This window comes from Panicum virgatum, chromosome 5N (assembly GCF_016808335.1).
Source record: "Panicum virgatum strain AP13 chromosome 5N, P.virgatum_v5, whole genome shotgun sequence".
Lineage (NCBI taxonomy): Eukaryota > Viridiplantae > Streptophyta > Magnoliopsida > Poales > Poaceae > Panicum > Panicum virgatum.
In genome coordinates this window covers 60876196-60899488 of record NC_053149.1, presented here as the reverse complement: position 1 = coordinate 60899488, position 23293 = coordinate 60876196, and the positions used below count along the sequence as shown (strand labels likewise).

Below are 23293 nucleotides of genomic sequence, written 5' to 3'. Positions count from 1 at the left end.
ATATTTTGACGGTTAATTACGACATCAAACAAAAATAGTTTACAAAATCAACTCCAGAACTTCCGTGCCAGTGACCTTGAAGAATCTAATAAAGCCTTTGACTGTGTGATTAGAGGATGATTACTATAACATTACTGTAGCTAATCATCGATTAATTACTATCATCAGATTCGTCGCGAAAAGTTACATTTATCTCTAAATTTTTTTATAAATAGACTTTATTTAATACTTCATGCATGCGAGATTCTATTTTCAAAAAACATGCGCTGTTTTTTTAGAATGGCAAACAAGTCCCTAGAAGACGGGCAGAGCAGCAGAGACAAGAACACGCACCGAAGGCACGCGTGCGTATGTTGGACTCGGACCCGACGGGACGAGGCGGGGTAACGGTCCAGATTGCGCGTGGTCCGATTCGAGGGCTGGAATTCGTTGGGTCGTTTCTCGTGGGAAAAGTAGCCCATGGGCTCAATTTTCATAGAGAACTTAATATTTGTAATTTGCTTGAGCCTTTCTAGGTATATTTTTTGGTTAAAAAATTACCTCCCAGGCTTTTCAATTGGATATCTAAATATAGATTTTTTTTCTATTTCGGATTTCTCGCTAGCTAAAGATAGAGAGCGAGAATTGCTCCCTAGACTACGCATAAGATATGAAAAAGTTGTTGCAGAGTACAAAGATATAGAAAAATAATTGTTACTCGAATGACTCTCTAGATAATGATTTAGAGAGTAAATTTAGAAAAAAACTGTTGGAGATGCTCGTTATATTTCCAAATTCCATGACAGTGTGGATATGGCTATATGCAATGCAACACGGACGTTACAGCGTTATTTCTTCCAGCAGATAGTATTACACGTTTGCACACCCTGGGTGGAGTACGACGCAGCAGAGCTCCATGGTTCACCCACAGGTAGATGGGGTGTCGAATCGAGCATCCGCACGCTGCCAAGTGCCAAGCCAACCGGAAGAAGGGAACACGACGGTGAGCACGGTCGGGTACACGGAGCTGCAGCTCACAGGATGACACATTTCTGGGGGCGCTTGCCGACGTCGGACGGCCCCGCCGGCTTCTTCTTGCCGCACGCCGGCTTCTCCTCCGTCCTCTTGCTCCTTCGTCTGCACAGAGAGCCATGAGTAAGTTCACATGGTCACCAACTTACCGTTCTATTTTTTTTTCATCAGAGAGAGAGAGAGAGAGAGAGAGAGCAAAGGTTCAGGGACTGGTCATTTTTCCTCACTTGGCCATCATGACCTTGACGAACTCGTCGAAGTTGATGCGCCCGTCGCCGTCCACGTCGGCCTCGCGGACCATCTCGTCAACCTCGGCGTCGGTCAGCCGCTCGCCGAGGTTGGCCATCACGTGGCGGAGCTCGGCGGCCGAGATGAAGCCGTTCTGGTCCTTGTCGAACACGCGGAACGCCTCCTTCAGCTCCTCCTCCGAGTCGCTATCCTTCATCCTGCGCGCCATCAGGCTCAGGAACTCCGGGAAGTCGACGGTGCCGTTGCCGTCGGCGTCCACCTCGGCGATCATGTCCTGCAGCTCCGCCTCCGTGGGGTTCTGGCCCAGGGACCGCATCACGGTCCCCAGCTCCTTGGTGGTGATGCAACCTGGGGCATTTCGGACAACAGGCTCATTGCATGAAACAGAGAGAGGAGAGAGAGAGAGAGAGAGAGAGAGAGAGAGAGAGAGAGAGAGAGAGAGAGAGAGAGAGAGAGAGAGAGGTAATATCCGAACAAAATTGCATGGATACTGAAGGTCAGATAGATGATGCTCAAGACTGTACCGTATCGTACAAACAATTTGGTTCATAAAGCACAAGAAATAATTAACGAATTCAGCAAACCATGTCAGTCTCAACCACCATACTGATCCAATCTTTCAGAGAACTTAGCAGCCTATTACTGCTAGTAGAAAAAAATTGACTTAAAAAAAACTATGAGCAGCATCAAATGGAAAAGGCTTATTTCCATCAGGAAACTTGATAATTACTAGTAAGGAACAACTTGATTTGCATCTTATTATCTCATCACGAGAACACATAGAACACATCATATTGCCCAGGTTTTATCACACACCCAAATTGGAATCCATGGTTTCATTTTCTATAAGCCAAAATAAGTTATTAAGGAGTTATCTATATGAAGACATTTACTACGCAATGATCAGATTGTCACAGATCTAGTTAAAAAGTGTTTATTTAGGAAAAAAATGTGTGTTACAATTACAAATGCATTTCTTGGACACTTGCAGTAAAAGGAAACAAAAATGATGGATTGTCGTCAATAGAAGACAGTAAGACATGTTGAGGCTTCGAAGTTCGAATTTGTTTCCGATTAAAGTAAATAGCAGTGTGATTAGTCCACCGTTCTATCAAAAAAAAAAACACACTGTGAGGTTCACCATTCTGCCATCTAAAAAGCTTATGAAAAACATTGCTGTGCTGACTACTCGTTCTGCCATCACTTGATTTACAAAAGCATGCTCTGTTCTATTGTATGCCAACATGGCTCACCGGTTCATGTTAGGTTCGGATTCTCTCCCAACATCACTTTATTCTTCTACCTTTTTTTTTACTTTGTGATATGACTGAACTAGAATCTGATTCCATGAATCAAATAACAAAGTAAACCGCATGTCCGCACAGCTATTAGCTATTAAAAACCAAGCGGCAGCTGACAGACGAACTTAGAAAGCTCTTATAGGTACGCTGGAAATGCTCATAAAGCAGATCTTCCATGGATCCGGCAATCGCTATGCCCAACCCCAACACCCGTGCATCAAGACAGCTGAATTTCAGAGCCAGCCTTCCACTAAGACAAGCGCTTCATGGCGACACTAATCCTAAGCGCGGCGGCGCATGATAGATCTGGCATGAAACAGCCAACGTCGACTGATCGGATGGAAACCTATAGGAGGACGAGGAGTGGGCTAGATCAGGCGAGAAAAAAATAGCTCGATCGGTGTGGCCATCAGAGGTAAGCCAGGGAAAGTCAAGGAGAGCAGGGAGAGGTGAGGAGGTCGATACCGTCGCCGTCCTTGTCGAAGAGGCTGAAGGCCTCCTTGAACTCTGCTATCTGGTCGTCACTGAGCTGGTCCGCCATGGCGATGAAGCTTCGAGAAGACTAGGGAAGCAGAAGCAGGGAATGCTACGAGCACGCGTTAATGGCTACTGCGCGTGCGGGGGGCGTGTGTTCGTGCGCGAGCGCGAGACGGGGGAGGGAGATGATGAACTGAGGATGCTGCAAGCAGCGAGCTGGGGTTTATTCGGTAGAAGGGCCCAGCCCAACAGCAGACGATTGGGTATTAAAACTGTGGGCCGTGGTGGCAGTATGAGTATCTGATTCTCCACCTTCCACTCTACTACACCAAAAAGTATTTTCTTTTCCTTCTGAAAAAAATATGTAATTATCTTCCTTTTATATTTCCGAAGGAATTTTTTATCTGGTTGTGCGTTTAAAAAGTTAGAATATATCCTTAGCCGAATATTGCTAGAGAATGTGTCCTGGTACAGTGCCACCGTGGAGTAGAGAAATTTGTGATTTTGCTATTATCAAAAGTCGATTTCATCAAAATGCCATCCTGCAAATAGATTTTGCCGGAATGCCATTATGAAACAATATCCATATGCTACAATGCCTTTTCCCTCATTACCAAACCCTTTAATCACTTTTCACCTTTTTTCCCAGTAGAAGTGTCCGAATTGGCCCTGGGCAATCGATCTGAAGAACCCCAAACACTCTGTTCTTTTCTTGTTGCCCCACCGTCAATGAGCGTCGCCGCCTCTACTGCTTGTGCTCATGCACAACTCCTCCCAGCCAAGGTCAACAGCTCCTCCCACGCAAGCTCCGCAACCCAAGCAACCAAATCACGTGGCTCGGACCATCAGCCCATTACTAACGTCAAATCCAACAGATAAACACCCCTTTCGTATTTGATTGATACAATCTGATTGCACCGGGGCCGCCAGCCATGCATTCGATTCATGCAAATAAAAAAAAACTTCTGATATAACAGAGCAGTCAAGGAAAAGGATGTGAGGCCATTAAAGAAAACTTCTGATATAACAGAGCCAGCCATGCACATTCGATTCACAGTTTATGCCAGCATCACGATAATACTTGTCATTGTGGTAACAAAAGGCTATTACATACCTTTACTATCTACTCAATGACAGCTGAAAAATGAGAAGGAATAAATGTAGCTCAAGTAACAGCCAAAGTGAACCTCAAAGAAATTTTCTAATTTCTAGTAAATCTCCAAATAAAAAGGGCAGCCTGGTGCAAGTGATAGTGTTTGCCGCATGTGAACCGAGAGGTCACAGGTTCGAACGGTGGCCTCTACACATTGCACGGTGTGTGGGAAAGACCTCCTGCTAATAACCTTCCCCAGACCCCGCACAGTGCGGGAGCCTACGGCACTGGGTACGTTCTTTTTCTTTTCTTTTTTTAGTAAATCTCCAAATGCAAATTTAGCAACCACCATTTAAGAAAGCTGATCATAACGAGATACGAGCACCAGACTAGGCGATGATATTCAGCAGAGGAAAAAATAAAAATAAAAACAACCCTTGCTACCAAATGAAAACCATGACAGCCAAAAGAATATTTGGTCAACTGCTTTTGCCCCCAAACCCCCAGCAACTATACATGAATAGCTGACCATAGAATGAACTACGATTATACCAAAATGATTTTTCCAGGCTCCAAGTCGGTTCCCATTTGTACCCATCATATTTGGCCAGACAATTCCTCATCATCAGATTATACAAACAAATAAACAATGTGTGTGTCATAGATCTTTCCAGACCTTGTAGTCAGTATTTGAGCTGTTGGGATATATCGTTGTATCCTGACATCCGATGAAGAAGGTAGGTTGCACATCCATATTGATCAAGGCATGTGCAGTTGATCTTGTACTTGCAACAATGCCGACCTCATCAGCCGCAATTATGGCCTCTCCATATCCCTTGTCTTTTACATCAGCATTTTCTAGCTATTGATTATGGGAAATAAACATTAAAAACTGGAAAGCACACAATTCTCAGGAACTGAAAAAAGGGAAGATCATTACCCTGAATTTTGTCTTTGCACCCCAGATGACGAATGTTTCATTGCATGTATGGTGACGATGATTGCCACGTAAACCACTGGGTTGGATCTGTCCTACGTGCAGCGATAAACAAGCAAATGCACCACCTAATGAAAAGATGGCATCAATAATGTCTAATCAGAGCATTCAACAATCTTATCTATGTTCAATTCACAACTGTTCTTTTAAGCACATTCCATGCAATCATAAACAGCAAAAATATTAAGTGAGTAGACAGATCTTTCTCTCAAATTGAATGTACATCCCCCCACGATAATCACCAAGAGAAGAAATCGAAGCATACTTGGAACTCTGCAGCTACTGGATGAACATTAAGCGTATTTTCTAAATTCCAACACATGGCGATAAGCTGATAATCATACACTCATACTAGCTTTGCATAATGAAAAGGCTCCACAAGTTCTTTAATTGATTGATGGGAATTTGGTTCCACGCTTTGCTGCACTTGTGGAAGATTGATATCTACATTCAACTAACACAAAATCTCTAATAGCATCATCAACAGAAATACTCGGAATAGCATAATTCACTGAGCATTTGAAATCAAGTTGTGCTGAACATAGTTGCTTCCAAGATTACTAGCTAAACTCTTTGGAGTGATGGGTGTTGTGGGTTTATACAAGGAACTCATTCTGACTACCAATCCTGCCCTGGAGAGAGGTCTCAAGTTCGACACAGTAGTAAGCAGTAACAAACAGTGTTAATGCATTTGATGGTCCTCCACTTGGCCATAAGGGCATCATAATGTTCTTCAACTTGGTTAGCTAAAAACAATTGGTTACTGCATCCTTACCACAGAGTTTCTCTATTTCTTCACTTCCTCACTAAGGTAGAAAGGATGCAAACCAGAATTCACTACTACAAATAGGGCACTAGAGGACCATGGTTCTTACGGCGGTAAGGCGAGGTGTGGCGAGTCACCACCGCCCAGCTGCCTAGGCAGGCTAAGGCGACGCCTTAGCCCAAAACAAGGGGAGCGCCTTGTCGCCTAGGAAACGCCATGAGAACCATGTAGAGGACAAAGCAAAACGACATGTCTAATTTTGAGTAAATGTATTTTTGATTAGTTGCAAGTCAAATAAGCAATCCACATATCCATTATCTCAATAGTATATCCTTAATAACTGGAATAAATTCCATATGATAGAAAGGGTTCAAGGCAGTCCAGAGCATTTCTACGGCACACAGTTTGCCGAGTGGACAGTATGGCACATGATTTAGAAATCCCTTCAGTTTGAAGCTCAATGGCAATGACAGAAACAGGGTGTATTGTAACAACTAACCAACACCAATTTTACCAATTTGATGTAAAAACAACGTATTGCAAACACGAAACATTCCTATCACTGAGTTAGGACATCCATAGACCACAGACAATCCAACTCATTCAAAATTGAATATCAGCGCAATGCAAATAAAATGGGATTTGATGGCCTTATATAGCAACCAAATAGCCACACTAGAATTCTAGAACTAAGATGCGGCAATTGATTTCATGTATTTCCCTCAAAACACAAGTTCAAAAGCTTAAGGGTATACTGGCAGCATAATTGTTTTATGAGAAACATTGCAAATAGACTCTGGAAGTTTCAAAGCCACACATGATATATATATGCTGTAAGTTTCAATGGCCTCATGATCAGAAATCAGTGTTTATTTTCACCAATCTCTACCAACAGAATAAACATTAACTAGGTTTGCAGGAAAGATGTACCAAGTCCACTTATATCCAGCCACATCGACTTCAATTGTAATACAATCTACTGTATTCAATGACATCATCCATCGATTTAGTATTCTACCATCACATCTTACCAAACTAGCAGGAGCTATTTGCCTCATCAGTCATCACCAATTTAATCTCTGTCCTCAAACTGGAACACACACACGGAAGCGTACCTCCGAACACTCAGGAGTATGGGAGGCGTCATCAACGGGGAGCTCACCTGGAAGGCCGGCGTCGCGGGCGGCGGCGACAGGGTCGAGCAGCCACCCGCGCCCGTCGCGGGCGATGGGGGTGGGGTGAAGCTCGGCGGGGAAGCGGACGAGGTTGGCCTGGGGGTCGTGCACGACGGTGGGGCGGCCTCCGAGCGACGGGGGCGGGGAAGGGCGGTGGAAGCGGAGCGAGAGCCATGTGAGGAGGACGAAGAGGGAGAGGAGGAATGGGAAGGACGCCGGCCGCTTCAGGAAGTGCAGCAGCGACGACGCCAGGGAGGAGTGCGGCGGCAGGGCGGCGGCCGACGTGGGGAGAGGCGGCGGCTGCGTCTGGACGTGCAGCGCGATGGCTCGCCTCGGGTTCGCCATCGATGGTCGCCGCCGGGCAGATCGGCGGTGGTGGCGGACTGTTGGACTGTTGGTGGAGTGCTGGGGACGGGTCGCTGCCTTGCCGCCGCAGCAAAGGGCTCAGCCCATGGGTTCAGCGGCCTGTCTGTACACCCTTGTCCCGGGGCCCATCCAACAGTACTGGACTATTTTGGGCCGAAAGTTTGTCGCGATTTTTTTGTTGGGCTGCTATTGGACCGTCGTTACATGGCGCTTTTTTCTTTTTTATATTTTTAAAAAATAAAAAATTCAAAAATATATGTCTGTTTTGAAATATTTCAAAAATACCCCTGGTCGCCCTCCCAAAGGGCGACAGGCTCTAAGTGTATTTTTTTTTCTTTAAATTTGCAACGAGGTCCCTGGAAAAAAAAGAGGCCTGTCGCCCCCCAACGGGCGACAGGGTGGCCTGTCGCCCCCTCCTCGGGCGACCGCTGGGCCCAGCCCACGGGCGCGGCAGGGGGGCCTGTCGCCCCCCCCCCTCAGGCGACCGGGGCATGGCTCCCTATATAAGCTCCAACCTTCCCCTTCCCTCCTCATTTGAGCCCGAAAATTCCAGAAAAAAAGATAGGAGTGAGGAGAAGGAAAGCGGCGAAACCCTGCCGGATTCAGCACTTGTAATCTGCAGGTTAGTACATTTACTTTATATATTATTATATTTAAGTACTACGTATTTAAGCATGAGTAATTTAAGTAGGGGTGAGTAATTTAATTTAATTAGTGCTACAGTAAAACCATTTAAGTAGGAGTTTAATGATATTTTAGTTTGTAGTTACGTAGTAGTAAATTAGTTTAGAAAATTAATTCTACGCATTTATTATTACAATTGCAGTACTATTAGAGATGTGTTTATAAATTAATTATGATTTAGAATAGAATTTGGCATATGCAGTATAGAATTTGAGTGTCATCACGTAGTTATGAATACTTATACGTTGCAGTTGAATTTCATACTTAGTTTTTACGGATTATTGAATAAGGTAGTGGAGTAAAGAGTATAACTCGATAAGTATTATGTGATATACAGATATGTCGAGCAAGATGCAGTTTCAAGTATTTTATGGTGAATACAATGTTATGTATGGGCCAAATGGAGTAGATCTTTCTGCCTTTAAGCGCACATCTAGCGACATAGATAAACCTCTGGAAAGGAGTTTTGGTTCCATATGTAAGTGGCTGCAGCGTGGGTTCCATGTTGATCCGTTGACACATGTGATCACTGTCCAGTCTCTTATTAATTGGGAGGTAGAAAGTGAATTATGAGAATTGATGATGATACACAGCACTGATGACTGGCAGAAGTACATGCAAGCAGCTCTAGAGCGTGGGTGGCCTCTGGCCATTCTTGTTCAAATCCGGGAGAAGACACAAAATGAAATCCAATATTGTGCAGATCAAGGAACTCCGAGTATTTAAAGAGAGACCAATTATGTTGAGCAAGATGAGTCAGAAGAGACAGGGAACCAAAACATGGGACCACAGGGCCTTGCTGATGAGGGAGAGATGATACATAGCATTGTGGACGAGATGGAGGCAGAAGACCAAACCGTAATAGAGATGGAAGAATATGAGGGCTCATCTGATGACGAGCAGTACTCATTGCCAAAAGAGTGGAAGGAGCATGGTTTTGGCAGTCATGTCGCAGAAGATGTACGAAATCTGGAGTGGGAGTACAGGGGGAATGAGGTAGTGCAAGGTGCAACATATCTAAACATTAAAGCCGTAAAAGATGCTGTGAGACTATGGGCAATATCATTGAAATGAGAATTCAGAGTCGTAAAGTCTGGCAGTAAAGAATATGAGGTGAAGTGTGTGAATGATGGATGTCCATGGCGAGTACATGCATTCAAGAAAAAATGGAAGTCCAACTGGAAATATTCCATTGTCACAGAGCACACTTATTTGCTGTCAGAAGTTCTTCCCTCGCATCGCAATATATCATGCGACTTTGTTGCAAAGCAAATGTATGAGTTTATTATGGACCGCGTTTGTTCCCTCGCCCGTTTTGCCCTGGTTGACCGCGTGGAAGAAGCAGGTCCGATCAACCCGCACCCGTGAGCAGCAGGTCCTTCGAAGACCTGGTTCCTATAATTTACAGTACGTATTCATTCCATATATAAATTTAATTGTTACAATTCACATGTTCCATTGATAGTTGAAACCATTAATCTTAATTGTTTATGCAGCCTGCCCTGTTGGCTGCGGATGCAGACGAGTACAGTGTGACCAGATCGCTGGAGGCGTACCTACTTTGGTTGTTTGGTTACATCATGTTCAACAACACTCATGGCAACTCGGTCGATAGGATTCTCCTTCCGTATGCACGGGAGATTGCGGATGGGGACGATGACGTACCGCCCTACAGCTGGGGTGAGGCGGTACTTGCAGCCACTTACCGTGGACTCTGCGACGACTGCATGAAGACACATGGGAACGATATCTTGGCAGGGTGCCCACTACTGCTACAGCTTTGGTCGTACGAGAGGCTAGCCGTTGGTTGGCCCATGGTCAGCCACGAGCCTTACCATGGGGGCATGTACGGCGAAGAGGAGGACGAGAGGCCCACTATGGGAATTATCTGGATCTGGCGTCAGGTACGTTCTTATACATCTAATTTTGTTATTCATTGTTACATGATGCATTAGCGCACTTTTAATGTTACTTATTCCGAATGCAGAGGTCCTGAGCGCATGCGCAGGTTAGACGCGCATATCCTGAGTTTGTTTCAGAGCTCGACATGCTGACGCCCGAGGACGTTGTCTGGGAGCCTTACAGCCCAGAGGCTGTGGCTACCCGTGCACCAGCAGACCTGTCTTCGCACTGCTCCGCGAATGCGAGCCTGTGGCTTACTTCCGCCGTCCTGGTTTATAACATCGCGGTTGAGGCATATTGCCCCTGGAGAGTCAGGAGACAGTTTGGGCAGCGCCAGGAGTTTCCGGTGCCCACCGCGTTGGAGCGTGTCAGTCGCCAGGACCACAGGTAATTATGAATGAACTTGGCTCATACATTCGTGTCGAATCTAACGATTCTTCGTGGTCCACTTTGTAGGTTGTCTAGGAGTGGCTTGCCGTGCTCTGATGATTGGCTCACCAAGATCCAGCCGTGGGTGGACCAATGGGAACAGGCAGACGAGCACTTGGTCCATCCAACAGGACCACACACAGACAGCTCCTTTAGGGCTTACCTCACCTGGTACTTACCCCGGACTCGGGCTCGTCTGGTTTTTGTGGACACTCACCCGCAGCCACACCAGGCGAGGCCTCAGGATGGCTATGCCCGGCACCACGTGGAGTCACTAGCTGGCGCGGTGAGTCTCTTGATCATATTTGCATATATATATATATAATCATATTCATAAGATAATTCATGTGTTTGTAACTGTACCTTTACTGAATTGATGTAGTTTCGCCTTTGCAACATGATGGAGACGGACTGCTCGACTTACTTGACGAGGGTACGTGCCGGATCCCCAATGACCCAGTTTGAGCAGACAGAGGCATGGTCGAGGCAGCGTGATCAGTTGCGTCAGGTAGTGCACAACTTTGAAAGCCGTGTGCAGTACGAAGACAGCCACGGGTCGTCTCAGACCTCGTCGTCGTTCCCGTGTCCGTCGACCGTGCACGGGCCGACGTTGCAGTTCTTCCCAAGTGCAGGTAACGTACATATCTCTTTAAAATTACATCAAGTGTTCCTACATATTTACTAATATCACATACAGGATACGATCCAGCTACTGCGTTCGGCCATACTGGAATGTTTAGAGGGACAGCACCAGTTGGCGGACCGTATCCAGGGATGGTACCGGGGCCACAGATACCGGCCTACACAGGTTAGTTTATATTTCGTATTTCGGTTTCTACATGTCATGACAAAATATACGAGCGTACGCTAACATCCACATTTTTTGCGTAGGATTCTACCCCCATGCGGGCGCCGGACCTTCTTCTTCCTCCTTTCGACCAGATAACGAGACCTTTACCTTAGACGACTTCGACAGGTTGAGTCCAGAAGAGCCTGCCGCGCAAGGTGACCCCGATGTCTTGGGGTATTCACAGCTAGGAGGAGCACCACTTGGGATCTCTCAGCAGCAGACACCGCAGCTCCTTGCGTGTCCTGAGCGATAGGTGAGGTCTCCGGATGTTCTCACCTACTCCGAGGGCCATGTCCGTGCCCAGCAGAGGGCTAAGAGGGTCCGACGCCCTAGGGGTGGTTAGATATATCTGATGTTTGTATCTCTGATGTTTATTTGTAATGAGATAGCTGTGGACCGCTTATTTGTATCCGATGTTTATGATTGTGCTAGTTTACTTGTCATTTATTTCTATTCATACTATTGATGCGAACTTATTATGTTTGTGGGTTCCATAATGCTCGTGAAATAAGGGAAGTTCTTACGATTTTTTCCCGTGATTTAATGAAGGACAAGTTAGGTGCGGTAGGAGTTAGCGGCCGAGATCCTGCCGACGATGATGACGACTACACGCTCGAATAGCTCAAAATAGGAACCATAGTGTATCTAGCTGCGAGTACGAGATCACAGGTTGCCACTGCTCAGCACGGCGATCACGGGTTTCCCAAATGTGGCATTCTTTGCCCAGACATACGTGACCCAATAGCAGTGCCCTTCCACCATTTCAAAAAGTACGCAATTCGGCAGAGTTTCGCCGTTTTTCTTCTTCTCACCCCTCTTTTTTTTCCTGAATTTTTAGGCTCAAATGACAAAGGGAATGGCGGCATATGGCAGGCTCAAATGACAAAGGGAATGACAGCATATATAGGGCCTGTCGCCCCAGGGGTGGGCGACAGGCCCCTGTCGCCCGTTGGGGGTGCAACGGGGCTTTTTTTTCCCAGGGACCTCATTGCGAATTTGAAGAAAAAAAATTACACTTAAGGCCTGTCGCCCTAGGGGGGCGACCAGGGGTATTTTTGAAATATTTCAAAACGAACATATATTTTTGAAATTTTTATTTTTTAAAAATATAAAAAAGAAAAAAGCGCCGTTACATGGGGATGGTACAGCAGTGTTGTGCTTTCCTCTCAAAAAAAAAAACAGTGTTGTGCTTAGCCACGTCATTTCGAAGGTTAGCTGAGATTTTTTTCCCAGCGCTCCCCACGGAACCAATTAGCCCATTTCAACCACCGATGAAGAAACGAACGGCTCATGATTCTCCTCCGCTTATCCTCTTCCTCCTCTTCCCCAACTGGGCAACTCCCACGAAATTCCCCGCAAAACCCCACAGCCGGAGCGCGCAGTCGCCGGTCGCCACCACAAATGGCACCACCCGCCATGGCGTTCCAAGCGCTCACCCTCACGCCACTCCCCCTCTCGCTCCCCAACTCTCGCCGCCGCGTCCGGGTCCGCGTCCTGGCTGTCGCGGCCGACCAGACCCCTCCGCCGCCGCCGGTCCCCTCATCGGAGCCGGCGAACAGCCCGAGGCGCCTCCTCCGGGAGCTCGCGCAGAGGAAGAAGGCCGTATCCCCTAAGAAGAAGCACCCGCCGCGCCGCTTTATCCTCAAGCCGCCGCTCGACGACGAGCGCCTCACCCGGCGGTTCCTCAGCAGCCCGCAGCTGTCGCTCAAGGCGCTCCCGCTGCTCTCGTCCTGCCTCCCCTCCGCCCCGCTCTCCACCGCCGACAGGACCTGGGTGGACGAGTACCTCCTCGAGGCCAAGCAGGCGCTCGGGTACCCGCTCGCGCCCTCGGAGACGCTCGGCGAAGGCGATGACTGCCCCGCGCGTCATTTCGATGTGCCGCTCTACCTCGCATTCCAGCATCTGGACCCCTCCTGCGAGCGCACGCGCCCGCGGCACGTCCGGAACGGCCACTCCAGGCTCTGGTTCCTGGGTCAGTACGTTCTGGAGCTCGCTTTCTGCGAGTTTTTCTTGCAAAGGTACCCCAGGGAGTCACCCGGGCCGATGAGGGAGCGGGCGTTCGCTCTGATTGGGAAGAAGGTGTTGCCCAAATGGCTCAAGGCGGCCAGCCTGCACAATTTGGTGTTCCCTTATGATGATTTGGATAAGATGATACGCAAGGACCGGGAGCCACCATCCAAGTGAGTGTTCTGTTTTCTTATCCATTTACTGAAAGTGTGGGTTTCTTTGTTATGCTGAAAATTTGCTGTTGGAAGTGTAGAAATTGGAATCTTGTATCTGATCATATGCTAAAATAATTTTAAGTAGTTAGTGGTCAATGTGGATTTTTTTTGTTACAGCCCATTTAAAAAATACAGTCGTGCATTTTCAAAATTAGTGAAAACAATATCCTGATAGCTGTATCTTGTCAATGATTTAGGGCTTGTTAACCTATTTACACACTGGTGGTTGACTTTTTAAATGTATTTTGTTAGCTTTAAAGCATGATGGCATTGAGAATGAAAAGGGTTAGATTTTTTTTCTCCCTCTGTGTCACTATATGATTCAGTGCTACCTATCCAATGATCTGCAGCTTTCATGGTGGAGCTGTCTCTATGTATGCCTAAATGTTATCATACTAATAAACTATTGCTATATTCCATCCCTTTATAGTGTATTGATATGTACTCTTTATCTGCTAATCCACTGTAGAAAACCGAGTACTATGAAAATATGTAGCTCATAGCCTTATCTTCATATTTTCATGATGATTCCATGCATTGTGTTGCACATTCTTTCTGAGTTTAGATTTCTTACAGCAATGCATGTTGCTTGTTGGAGTACATCTCGTTCAAATGTCTATCTGTGTATCAGGGCTGTATTCTGGGCATTATTTGGGGCTATATATTTGTGCTTTGGGATGCCCGAAGTCTATCGAGTCCTTTTCGAGGCATTTGGGATGGACCCTGACGATGAGAGCTGTCAGCCAAAATTGAGGCGCCAACTAGAAGATGTTGATTATGTTTCGGTGGAGTTTGAAAAGAGACAACTCACATGGCAGGACGTTGCTGCCTACAGGGTAATGGCTTTTAAAATCATTGGACCTATATCACCACCCTTTGCTTCGTTGTTAACTTGTTACATTTCGTGCAGCCACCACCAGATGCTCTTTTCGCTCATCCAAGGCTTTTCCGAGCTTGTGTGCCACCAGGCATGCATCGATTCAGAGGAAACATCTGGGATTTTGACAGTAGACCCAAGGTCATGGACACCCTAGGATATCCCTTGCCCATGAATGACAGAATTCCCGAAATCACAGAAGCTAGGAATATAGAGCTCGGACTTGGTCTTCAGGTAATTTGATGTTCCTAGTCCATTTTTCTCTTCCTTTGTGTTGTTCAGGTAATTTGAAGTCCATTTTTTTTTCTTCCTTTGTGTTCTTCAGGTAATTTGATGTCCCTGGTCCAATTTTTTCTTCTCCTTTGTTGCATGTTTCTTTGGCTATCTGCAAAGCATGTCTGCAAATTCTGTTTCCTGCAACAATGAACATGAAGCCGTGAACCATAAATCAGAAAAGGAAATCAAAATGCTTAAAATTCTTGAGCATCGAGTGAAAGATGTTGCAGTTCTGTAGGAACCAATCGGCACTCCATATTCTCTTAATTCTTCATAACATGGAAAAGGGACACCTGCCTAGCCACTTCGGTTAATGTGTTATTTTCAAGAGAAAATTTAAGAGTTCTACTTGTCACATCTCTGTTCACAGTTAAGATGTACCCATATCTAACAAAGATATGCCTGGATTTCATTTGCAAGGAAAAACTATGTTGAGATTTAATTATTTGATATGTCGAATATTGCTTCCACTAGTCTTACAATATGACAAGTGACCATCATGGTGGCTTGTTTTCTTGCAGCTCTGCTTTTTGCACCCGTCAAAACATAAGTTTGAGCATCCAAGATTCTGTTTTGAGCGACTCGAATATGTCGGCCAGAAGATTCAGGTATGTTGTGTCTAATAAAGTTTTCAGCATCTCACTACTATTCATTGGGCCAAGAGTGATACTGAAGATCTGAACATCTTTGTTGCCAGGATCTTGTGCTGGCTGAGAGGCTGCTCATGAAGCATCTAGATGCACCGGGCAGGTGGCTGGCGGAGAAGCATAGGAGGATGTTGATGAACAAGTATTGCGGACGATACTTGCGGGACAAGCACTTGCACCACTATGTTATCTATGGGGAGTCAGTGCAAGACAGATTCGAACACAACCGACGTCTCAGGAATCCTTCGACAACTTCTGTCCAGCAAGCGTTACATGGGCTTGCATACTGTGTGTATGGCAAACCTGACGTGCGGCGCTTGATGTTTGAGGTGTTCGACTTCGAACAGGTTCATCCGAAAGCTGTATGAGGATGTTCTCCATGGGTAATCGATGCCAAATCGCTTGCCAAGAGACTGCCAGTGGCAGTGCTAAAAATACTGCAGCATCTTGAAGTGAAATAATAGGAGATCATTCTATTCTGAAGCCTGAAACCTGAGCTGGGAGTCTGGGACAGCAGATGAGCCAGTGGGGATCTGGAATCCTGAATTCGGCACTTTCCAATCAACTGTTCCTCCGCAATGGTGGAATAGAGATGTTGCAACTTGCAAATCGGCAACTGCAGCATTTAGAGTTACAACTTTTACAGTTGTTTGTAAATTACTATTTGAGCAGGAATGCAAATAGGAGCAGCACCAGCGATATGACGGATTTCCTGTCAGAAAAGTTTAATTTGTAACTGAGAGCAGAGTGATGGATTATACACATACAGTTTCATCGGCCATGTAGGGCGTGTATTTATGCAGATAATTCAGTTGCGAATATGATTTAATTTCGATACCAAACTGAATCGTGACTTTGCTGGATGGCCTTTTATTTTTGTGGTCAATTGAGCAAACGGCTATTAATCTGCTTGTCAGCTTGTGCAGGGTTTTTACCTCAAAAAAAAAAAAAAAAGCTTGTGCAGGGTTTAGACGAATAAACCTACAATGGGCCTCCTTCGTCCTTCCTCCCACGGTCGCCGTGCAGCTCTCCTCCTAAATCCGCTCCTCCGCCGATTCCTTGTGCTCCGTCGGAAGCAAACAGGAGGGGGAGGAAGATGTCGTCGCTGCGGAACTCAATTCCGCGGCGGGCTCATAAGGAGCGTGCGCAGCCGTAAGTTCGCCGCCCGCAGATGCTCCCTGTTTTGTAATTCGAATTTATGCGGCATGGCGCCGCCGTTGGTCGAAATTCGGGGGCTCAGTTGGGGTCTGGGTGGGGTTTTTGCAGGGAGGCGAGGAAGAAGTTTGGGCTTCTTGAGAAGCACAAGGACTATGTCGTCCGGTCGAAAGCTTTCCATCGCAAAGAGGAAATTATCGGGGTATTGCTTCTTTTCCATGCCTGTATCTGGCGCTTAGAAAGTCGGGATTTTGCGCGTTATATCAGACTTAGATACTTTTAGCGTGTTATTAGCTGTTTAAGTTTAACCATCTGTATCTTAGTCTATTGTACTTGATGTTAGTTCGTGGTAACGGATGCTGTATCTGTCATAATCTAAGGTCTTTGTTTTTTCTGATTGATTGTAGAAACTGAGGGAGAAGGCAGCATTCAGGAACCCAGATGAGTTCTACTTTAAGATGATCAACAGTAAGACTGTTGGTGGAGTTCATAGGCCAAAGTATGTACATTGCAGTCAGTTCTACTTTAAGATGATCAACAGTAAGACTGTTGGTGGAGTTCATAGGCCAAAGTATGTACATTGCAGTCCCTCTGCCCCCTAGATTCGCTATTGTAAGGTTTGATCTACCCTGTGTTTCAATTTTGATTGTGCCATACGTTTTGTTAGGCCTGGAGCAAATAAGTATACTGAAGAGGAACTTCTGCTGTTGAAAAATAAAGATATGGGATATATCATTCAGAGTATTCAAAGTGAAAAAAAGGGTTTGTGATGACGTCTAAACTATTCATAGCAAATAAGTCCAGTTTCATCTTGTGGGCTTGTGGCTGAAGCTGTATTCTGTTTTATTTTGGATGGGGCCACTCCACAGAAAATCGAAAAGTTGTGCTCAACGCTTCATCGACTGTATACCAAGCGTCCAAACAAGCATGTTTATTTTGCTGAAGACAGGTTTAGATAATGTGTTCATTTTGCTTACTATTTTAACTATCTACTAGCTAAACTTGTGTTAATATTGAATGGCTGGCTCTTTTGTTTCAGAGAAGAAGCCAAAGAAATACAATCCAGGATAGGAGAATGCAGCAATATGCCTGGCTTTGACAACATCCCTTCTCGTATTAAGAAGTAATATGCGCTTCTCTTTAGGATATGCCACATACGTGTTACTTCTATATCTAACACTCACTTGCATCATGCTTGCAGAGTCATTTTTCAGTGTTTAGTCCATTTTATTTATATTTATATCCATTTAGTCTGGAAATTGATCAGTTATAATATTTTATATGTGACATGGGATTGTGATATTTTGCAGTTTAGTTCATTGATGGCTACGTGAAAAACTTGTCTTCTCTTGTGTAACCATTTGCTTTGCTTTTTTCCTACCAGGAAAACAGCTTCTTCATACAGGGAGTTAGAAGAGAGAAAGCAGAGGCTTCAAAAGCTTGAGAAGTTGTATGGAGAAATGGCCTTGCAAAAAGAATTGAAGGTATCACATCTTTTATTTTTTTTAAAAAAAAATCCTCGAGTGCCACTTTTGAAGGTTTAAACAATATGTGTCTGGGTTGATGCTACCAATCAATTTCTGGACCTAAATTTCTTTAGTATCAGATGGAATGTAACCTTCCTTTAGCAGGTAGCCACATCGCTGACAAAATGCTATTGGTGTATTATGCTCTAAGTTGCTCACTCAGTCACTTAAGCCGATAGGGGAAAAAAGTTCCAGGTTACTACTCCCTCTGTTCCAAATTATAGGTCGTTTTAGCATTTCTAGGTGCATAGTGTATATATAGGTGCATAGCACAAACTATGTATATAAAAATGCCAAAGCGGCCTATAATTTGGAACGGAAGGAGTACGTACTATTTTTAGTCTTAAGGTCCACTTTCCACCATGGTTCTGAAAGGAACTTTCAGTATCATATGGGCCTCGTTTTTAAGTCATTGGCAGCCTCGAGTTACCATGAATGGACTGCAAAATAAAGTTTCTCACTGTTAGATCAACGGAAAAATAACAGTGCAATGAATATCAGGTGGAAGTTGGCTATTTCCATCTTAACTTGGCAATGGCTGCTGTATATACTTTTGTGCTCAGTAGAACACATTCCATTACTGTCTGTACAAGTAAAATAAAATGTGAAACCCACTCAATCTGTCCATCTCTTTCATATTTTGGCAGCAGCTTGCCTGAATTGGCATAATTTTGGGATCTATAACCAACTAGTTTGTTCGAATTACATGCACCTTATGACGGTACTTGAAATTTTGTTTGCTGCCATTTAGAATGTGCAAAAAGTGTTCTCTTTAGCTCTTCAAATCACTGACTTTATCTTGTACATGGGCAGAAACCTGGACGCAAGAGGAAACTCCGCGAAGATGAGATGGTGAGTCCTACATCACATCCTGTTTATAAGTGGCGAGCACAGAGGAAGCGGTGAGGTAAAAATGTGCCCACATTTACCCTTTTTTCTGTCTTGTTGACATGTTAATTTTTTCTTACCCTCACTCTTCGAACTTCAGATGATGTGAACGATTATTCGATTAACAAAGGGAAGAAAAAAGTGACATTGCAAGTGGAAGTGGTGGTCGTAACAGCAAATGGAAACTGGCACATCGCTTGGACATCTCTCCTCGAGTCCTGAAATATTTCCAGTAAATGTGGCCCTCCGCAAGATCTACTATATCTCTTTGTCAAATTGTTGGGCAACAGAATTAGGAGACGATGTAAATTTTGATATATACATTGAAAATCAGATTCTATATTGGTTCAATTCAATGGCAATGTCTTCATCCATCGCTCTCTATTCTGCCAAATTCGCCTATGGATGAGCTGTGGTTTGTTGACAATGTTGGGCTTGGTCACATTTTTTTGTTCCACGACTAGAAGTGGAGTTGTCCAGCGTACATCAGGCAAGCTAGCGTAATTCTCAATATCACAAAGAACATGAGGATTTTACAGAATTTACACAACCGAAAAGAGAATTATTCTTGATCTGTCTAATCCACAGAAATCCAGTTATTCTAGAACCACATGCAAGCTAATCTGATAGTCGGATAGTCCCCCAAAAGAAAATATGTAATCCCCCTCCCCCTCCAGGTTCATATACTACTTCAATTTTGATCATATTCATTTTCTTTGAAACTTTCTACGAATTTCAACTTCTAACATTTACATTGCAACAAGAATCCAAAAGGTCCAAAGAAAACGGCTCAAAATACTAGATCACTTTATTTGGTGAACCCTACTCCTGATATGCCAGGTTCATCCTTCTGCAGTACATGGAGCATCCAACAATGCAGTGTTGTTTAGGAGACTCCCATCACGAATATCTTGAAACAATGTGTTCTGCAATCGCCAAACTTGATGTCAAACCAGGGGATTCTATTCCAAACAAGTTAACCAGCCCAGGAATAGCATGGATATCCTGCCCCTGCATGTGAGAAGAATAAATTTTTGGAGCTGATACAGAGAGGATGCAGATCAAAATTGTAACGCATGATACCAGAAAAGCACCTGAATGACAAAATCTGAAGGAGGTTGTCCAGGACCAGAAAGTTTTGGTCGGATCCCAGAGTAACCAGGTTCCAAAGACCCATCCTTCAAATTTGGAAAATACTTCCTTACCACAGGGTAAAATACAGAACATCGGGTGGGGTTCACAGAGTAATCGAACCTGACGAAGATAGACTAAGTTATAAACAACCTAATAATTTCAAACAAGCTCTACCGTGTTCTAGTTTCAATAAATCATGCCACTAGTTACACACTAGAAACATGATACTACCCAATTGCGTTTTCACATGCGAACACAGGTTCAACCATGTGCCATCCAGATACCTATAACTTACCTTATCATCACTAGTTAGTTGCGGCAAATTCTATCAAACATTAATGACACTGGCAAATTAGGAGTAATAGCTTTGGCCTTCTATACAAGCCAGTTATTGGAGATAACTTATTACAGCCTTCTTTGGTCACTAGACATGTTTGCAGTGGCTTACCTATTCAGGAAACATGACACAGGGTCCTCGCCACCATCTAGCCATTCAACATCTGGGCCAAATCTAACAAGGCCATTCAAGTCTATTGTGACATGGACCCCTATACCACCGTCCTCTGGTAGAGGATATATCAAGTGGCTGAAAGGACTCTTTGTTTGAGAGAGGGTGAAGTAACATCCACGAGCATAGTGAGGATTGGGCACAAATGCTTGGTCCAGACCATGAAATCGTTTGGCAAGCGGAATTGCACTCAAACCTGCTGAGTTTATCAGAAGCTTTGGAAGCAAAACAAGCTGTGGGGTCACATGAGACCCTCCATGATGGTTTTGCAGTTCTTTGCTTTCACAAATATGGAGTTCAAGGCCTTCATATCCGACATGCCCACCAATAACTGCTGTGTTATAGGATATGGTTGTTCCCAAATTTTCAGCATCACCCTGCATCACAGAGATAATCAACATAAATAAGCTTTCACTTTAAATTCAAGAACTGATTTGTATGATGTTCAAGTACCAAAAGGGAGAGCATGAATGAATGAGAGTCAACTATCCCAGTACTAGGTGATAATAAAGCTTTAAGACATCGAAGCTCAGGTTCCATCTCCATAGCTTGAGAACCCTCCATCATTTGGAGATCATTGACCCCATTTTGTTTAGCATTCCTGAGGAGCGTGTCCAACTTTCCGGTCTCTGCAGCACCAGTCGCAACAATGAGTTTACCGAGTTGTTTGTGGGCAACCCCTCGTTCTGCACAGTACTTGTAGAGCATTTCCTTTCCCCTTACACAAAGGCTAGCCTACAAGAAGCAGCCCGCAGGAAGAATCAATAACACACTAATGTGATTGGGCTCTGCATGAAAAAAAATTGTGCACTTTAAAAGTTCAGAATTATTCTAACAATGGATGCGTAGTTTCTATATATACTAATATTCGTGGAACAGTCTAAAATTCCAAAGCACACCAACTGTTGCACTTGCGAATGCTCTGTCCACTGAAGATTATCTAACATGATGGGAACTGTTCTTAGTTTTCTGCAGGAACAAGACCTCGCTTAGCACTTGCCATAGAAGACACCATCTATAAAGCTCAGCTACAAATTCACTGAGTTCAACATATTTCTCTGAACTTCAGCGATGCAAAGCACAAGCCCCAATTCCTACCAAGCACTAAATGTTGAAACCTGTGAATAAGAATGTGTCAGTCTGTCAGCTGTCATCTGGAACAATTTTCATAGATACATCTATACTTCCATGGTGGATCACTAAATGCTACTGGTTGCCGGGTACACTCTTCCACTCGACTGAAGTGACACTAGAACCAGCACATACCTGAGTCTACAACTCTGCGCGACAAAAATGATACACAATTGGGGTGAATTCGACCAAGCAGCAATCGTGCACAATCATACCCGCTGTGCGCACTGCGCGCGTGCTGAATTGGCGAGGGAAAATGGCAGGAGGGCGTGCGCACCTTGAGGCTGCGCGGCGGGTAGTAGATGCCGGCGTGGATGACCTCGCTGTTGCGGGAGCTGGTGCCGGTGCCGAAGCTGGGCGCCGCCTCGACCACGACCACCTCGCGCCCGGCCATCGCCAGCGCGCGCGCCACCGCGAGGCCGACGACGCCCGCGCCCACCACCACGGCATCCGCCGCCTCCCGCGGGGCCCCCGAGGCGAGGCCTCGCGCCGCGGGTCCCCGCCGCCGGCCGGCCCCAGCCAGGCCCAGGCGCCGCAGTAGCATGCCTCGCTCGCTGCCTGGGGAACGCGCGGCTCGTGCGTAGTGCGTAGCACGGGGACACCGCTGCTGCGTGCCTGCCAGAGGGATGGATCATGCCGTTAAGAAAGGTTGTCGTGCCGTGTATGTCATTAAAGCTGAGTGAGTCATTTATGCTATCGCACTAACTTGTTGTGACACTCATACCATTTTAGATGAAAAAAAAGCTAACCGATACTAACAGAGATGAGAAAAGACTATTTTGCCCTTCATGGTCTGGAGAGGAGATTGTGCGCTCTGGAGGAATGGACGTGCGTGCGTGAGGTGAGGAGACCGTGAGTGGACTGTGCGTGCGTGAGGTGAGACTGACCCCAACAGGAGAGCGCTCCGACGGAGGAGAGCGCTGGAAGAGGACGGGGCTCCGCCGCCGTCTCCGAACAACTTGACCGAACAAATCGGTCAAGTATTGACGGTTATCTTGACCGGACAAATCGGTCATCGGTTTTCAGTTAGTCCTCTTTGCGAGTTGTTCGTAAAGATTTTTGCATATAAGCTTTAACCACAAAGCTGCAAAATGAAAATTTGGATGTTTAGGCTTCGCAAAGGTACCATTTACTCTCATGGAAAAGGGCAGCAGGGTGTTTAAATTTGGATGCAAAAACGGAGCTTGAATGCGTCGGTCAACTGACAGGACAAATCGGTCAGTTTCAATTAGCAGTTAGCCCTCTTTGCACGTTGTTCGTAAAGATTTTTGCATATAAACTTTAACCACAAAGCTGCAAAATGGAAACTTGGATGTTTAGGCTTCGCAAAGGTACCATTTACTCTCATGGAAAAGGGCAGCAGGGTGTTTAAATTTGGATGCAAAAACAGTTAAACAGTTAAATCCCGGAATGGGTCTCGGTTTTGGGTTCGTGCTGTTGGAGATAGCCGGAGGGGCTGGATTTTGCGTCCGCGTTGCTGGAGATCGGATTTTTTGCGTGCGCGATGCAAACACTGTTTACAGACCATTAAAAAATTGACAAGATCATTGCAGACCATTGAGTTCATCACATAAATTCATACCAATATTTAAGCAACTAAGTTCATCACATAAGTACGGGCTGTACGGG

At 45.2% G+C, this 23293-nt stretch overlaps 5 protein-coding genes across 12 annotated transcripts; 2 read left to right on the top strand and 3 right to left on the bottom strand.

The window, feature by feature from the left end:
- Window positions 1-679: 679 nt before the first annotated feature.
- On the bottom strand, window positions 680-3280 carry LOC120672456 (calmodulin-3-like). 3 transcript variants are annotated; one of them, XM_039952856.1, is made up of 3 exons: window positions 3027-3280; window positions 1239-2907; window positions 680-1116 (listed from the first exon to the last, which is right to left on the bottom strand). In XM_039952856.1, the coding sequence occupies exons 2-3, from the start codon at window positions 1808-1810 to the stop codon at window positions 1014-1016; spliced, it is 675 nt and encodes a 224-aa protein (XP_039808790.1). In that variant the 5' UTR covers window positions 1811-2907; window positions 3027-3280; the 3' UTR covers window positions 680-1013. The 3 variants fall into 3 exon arrangements, with proteins under 3 accessions (XP_039808790.1, XP_039808788.1, XP_039808789.1); XM_039952854.1 differs by having other exon boundaries at window positions 1253-1608; window positions 3027-3279; XM_039952855.1 differs by having other exon boundaries at window positions 1239-1608; window positions 3027-3276.
- A 1223-nt stretch (window positions 3281-4503) lies between these two features.
- Window positions 4504-7514, bottom strand: LOC120672455. Its single transcript, XM_039952852.1, has 3 exons — window positions 7057-7514; window positions 5072-5196; window positions 4504-4993 (listed from the first exon to the last, which is right to left on the bottom strand). Exons 1-3 carry the CDS (start codon window positions 7412-7414, stop codon window positions 4790-4792), a joined length of 687 nt encoding a protein of 228 aa, XP_039808786.1. The 5' UTR covers window positions 7415-7514; the 3' UTR covers window positions 4504-4789.
- Window positions 7515-12599: 5085 nt separating this feature from the next.
- Window positions 12600-16164, top strand: LOC120673283 (ribonuclease III domain-containing protein RNC1, chloroplastic). The gene is made up of 5 exons (XM_039954052.1): window positions 12600-13480; window positions 14154-14358; window positions 14433-14633; window positions 15197-15283; window positions 15373-16164. The coding sequence occupies exons 1-5, from the start codon at window positions 12702-12704 to the stop codon at window positions 15688-15690; spliced, it is 1590 nt and encodes a 529-aa protein (XP_039809986.1). The 5' UTR covers window positions 12600-12701; the 3' UTR covers window positions 15691-16164.
- A 131-nt stretch (window positions 16165-16295) lies between these two features.
- LOC120673286 (probable U3 small nucleolar RNA-associated protein 11) lies at window positions 16296-19275 on the top strand. Of its 3 annotated transcripts, none has more exons than XM_039954061.1 (9): window positions 16296-16474; window positions 16589-16679; window positions 16885-16976; window positions 17145-17238; window positions 17347-17426; window positions 17517-17600; window positions 17862-17961; window positions 18109-18198; window positions 18817-18910. In XM_039954061.1, exons 1-8 carry the CDS (start codon window positions 16419-16421, stop codon window positions 18151-18153), a joined length of 642 nt encoding a protein of 213 aa, XP_039809995.1. In that variant the 5' UTR covers window positions 16296-16418; the 3' UTR covers window positions 18154-18198; window positions 18817-18910. The 3 variants fall into 3 exon arrangements, with proteins under 3 accessions (XP_039809995.1, XP_039809994.1, XP_039809993.1); XM_039954060.1 differs by lacking the exon at window positions 18109-18198 and adding an exon at window positions 18992-19275 and having other exon boundaries at window positions 16297-16474; window positions 18817-18855; XM_039954059.1 differs by lacking the exon at window positions 18109-18198 and adding an exon at window positions 18992-19275 and having other exon boundaries at window positions 16297-16474.
- A 102-nt stretch (window positions 19276-19377) lies between these two features.
- Window positions 19378-22325, bottom strand: LOC120673284 (L-2-hydroxyglutarate dehydrogenase, mitochondrial-like). 4 transcript variants are annotated; one of them, XM_039954053.1, is made up of 5 exons: window positions 21942-22325; window positions 20987-21268; window positions 20474-20910; window positions 19986-20145; window positions 19378-19902 (listed from the first exon to the last, which is right to left on the bottom strand). In XM_039954053.1, the coding sequence occupies exons 1-5, from the start codon at window positions 22206-22208 to the stop codon at window positions 19792-19794; spliced, it is 1257 nt and encodes a 418-aa protein (XP_039809987.1). In that variant the 5' UTR covers window positions 22209-22325; the 3' UTR covers window positions 19378-19791. The 4 variants fall into 4 exon arrangements, with proteins under 4 accessions (XP_039809987.1, XP_039809989.1, XP_039809990.1 ...); XM_039954055.1 differs by having other exon boundaries at window positions 19405-19853; window positions 19986-20069; window positions 21942-22273; XM_039954056.1 differs by having other exon boundaries at window positions 19433-19902; window positions 19986-20069; window positions 21942-22271.
- Between the last annotated feature and the right edge of the window lie 968 nt (window positions 22326-23293).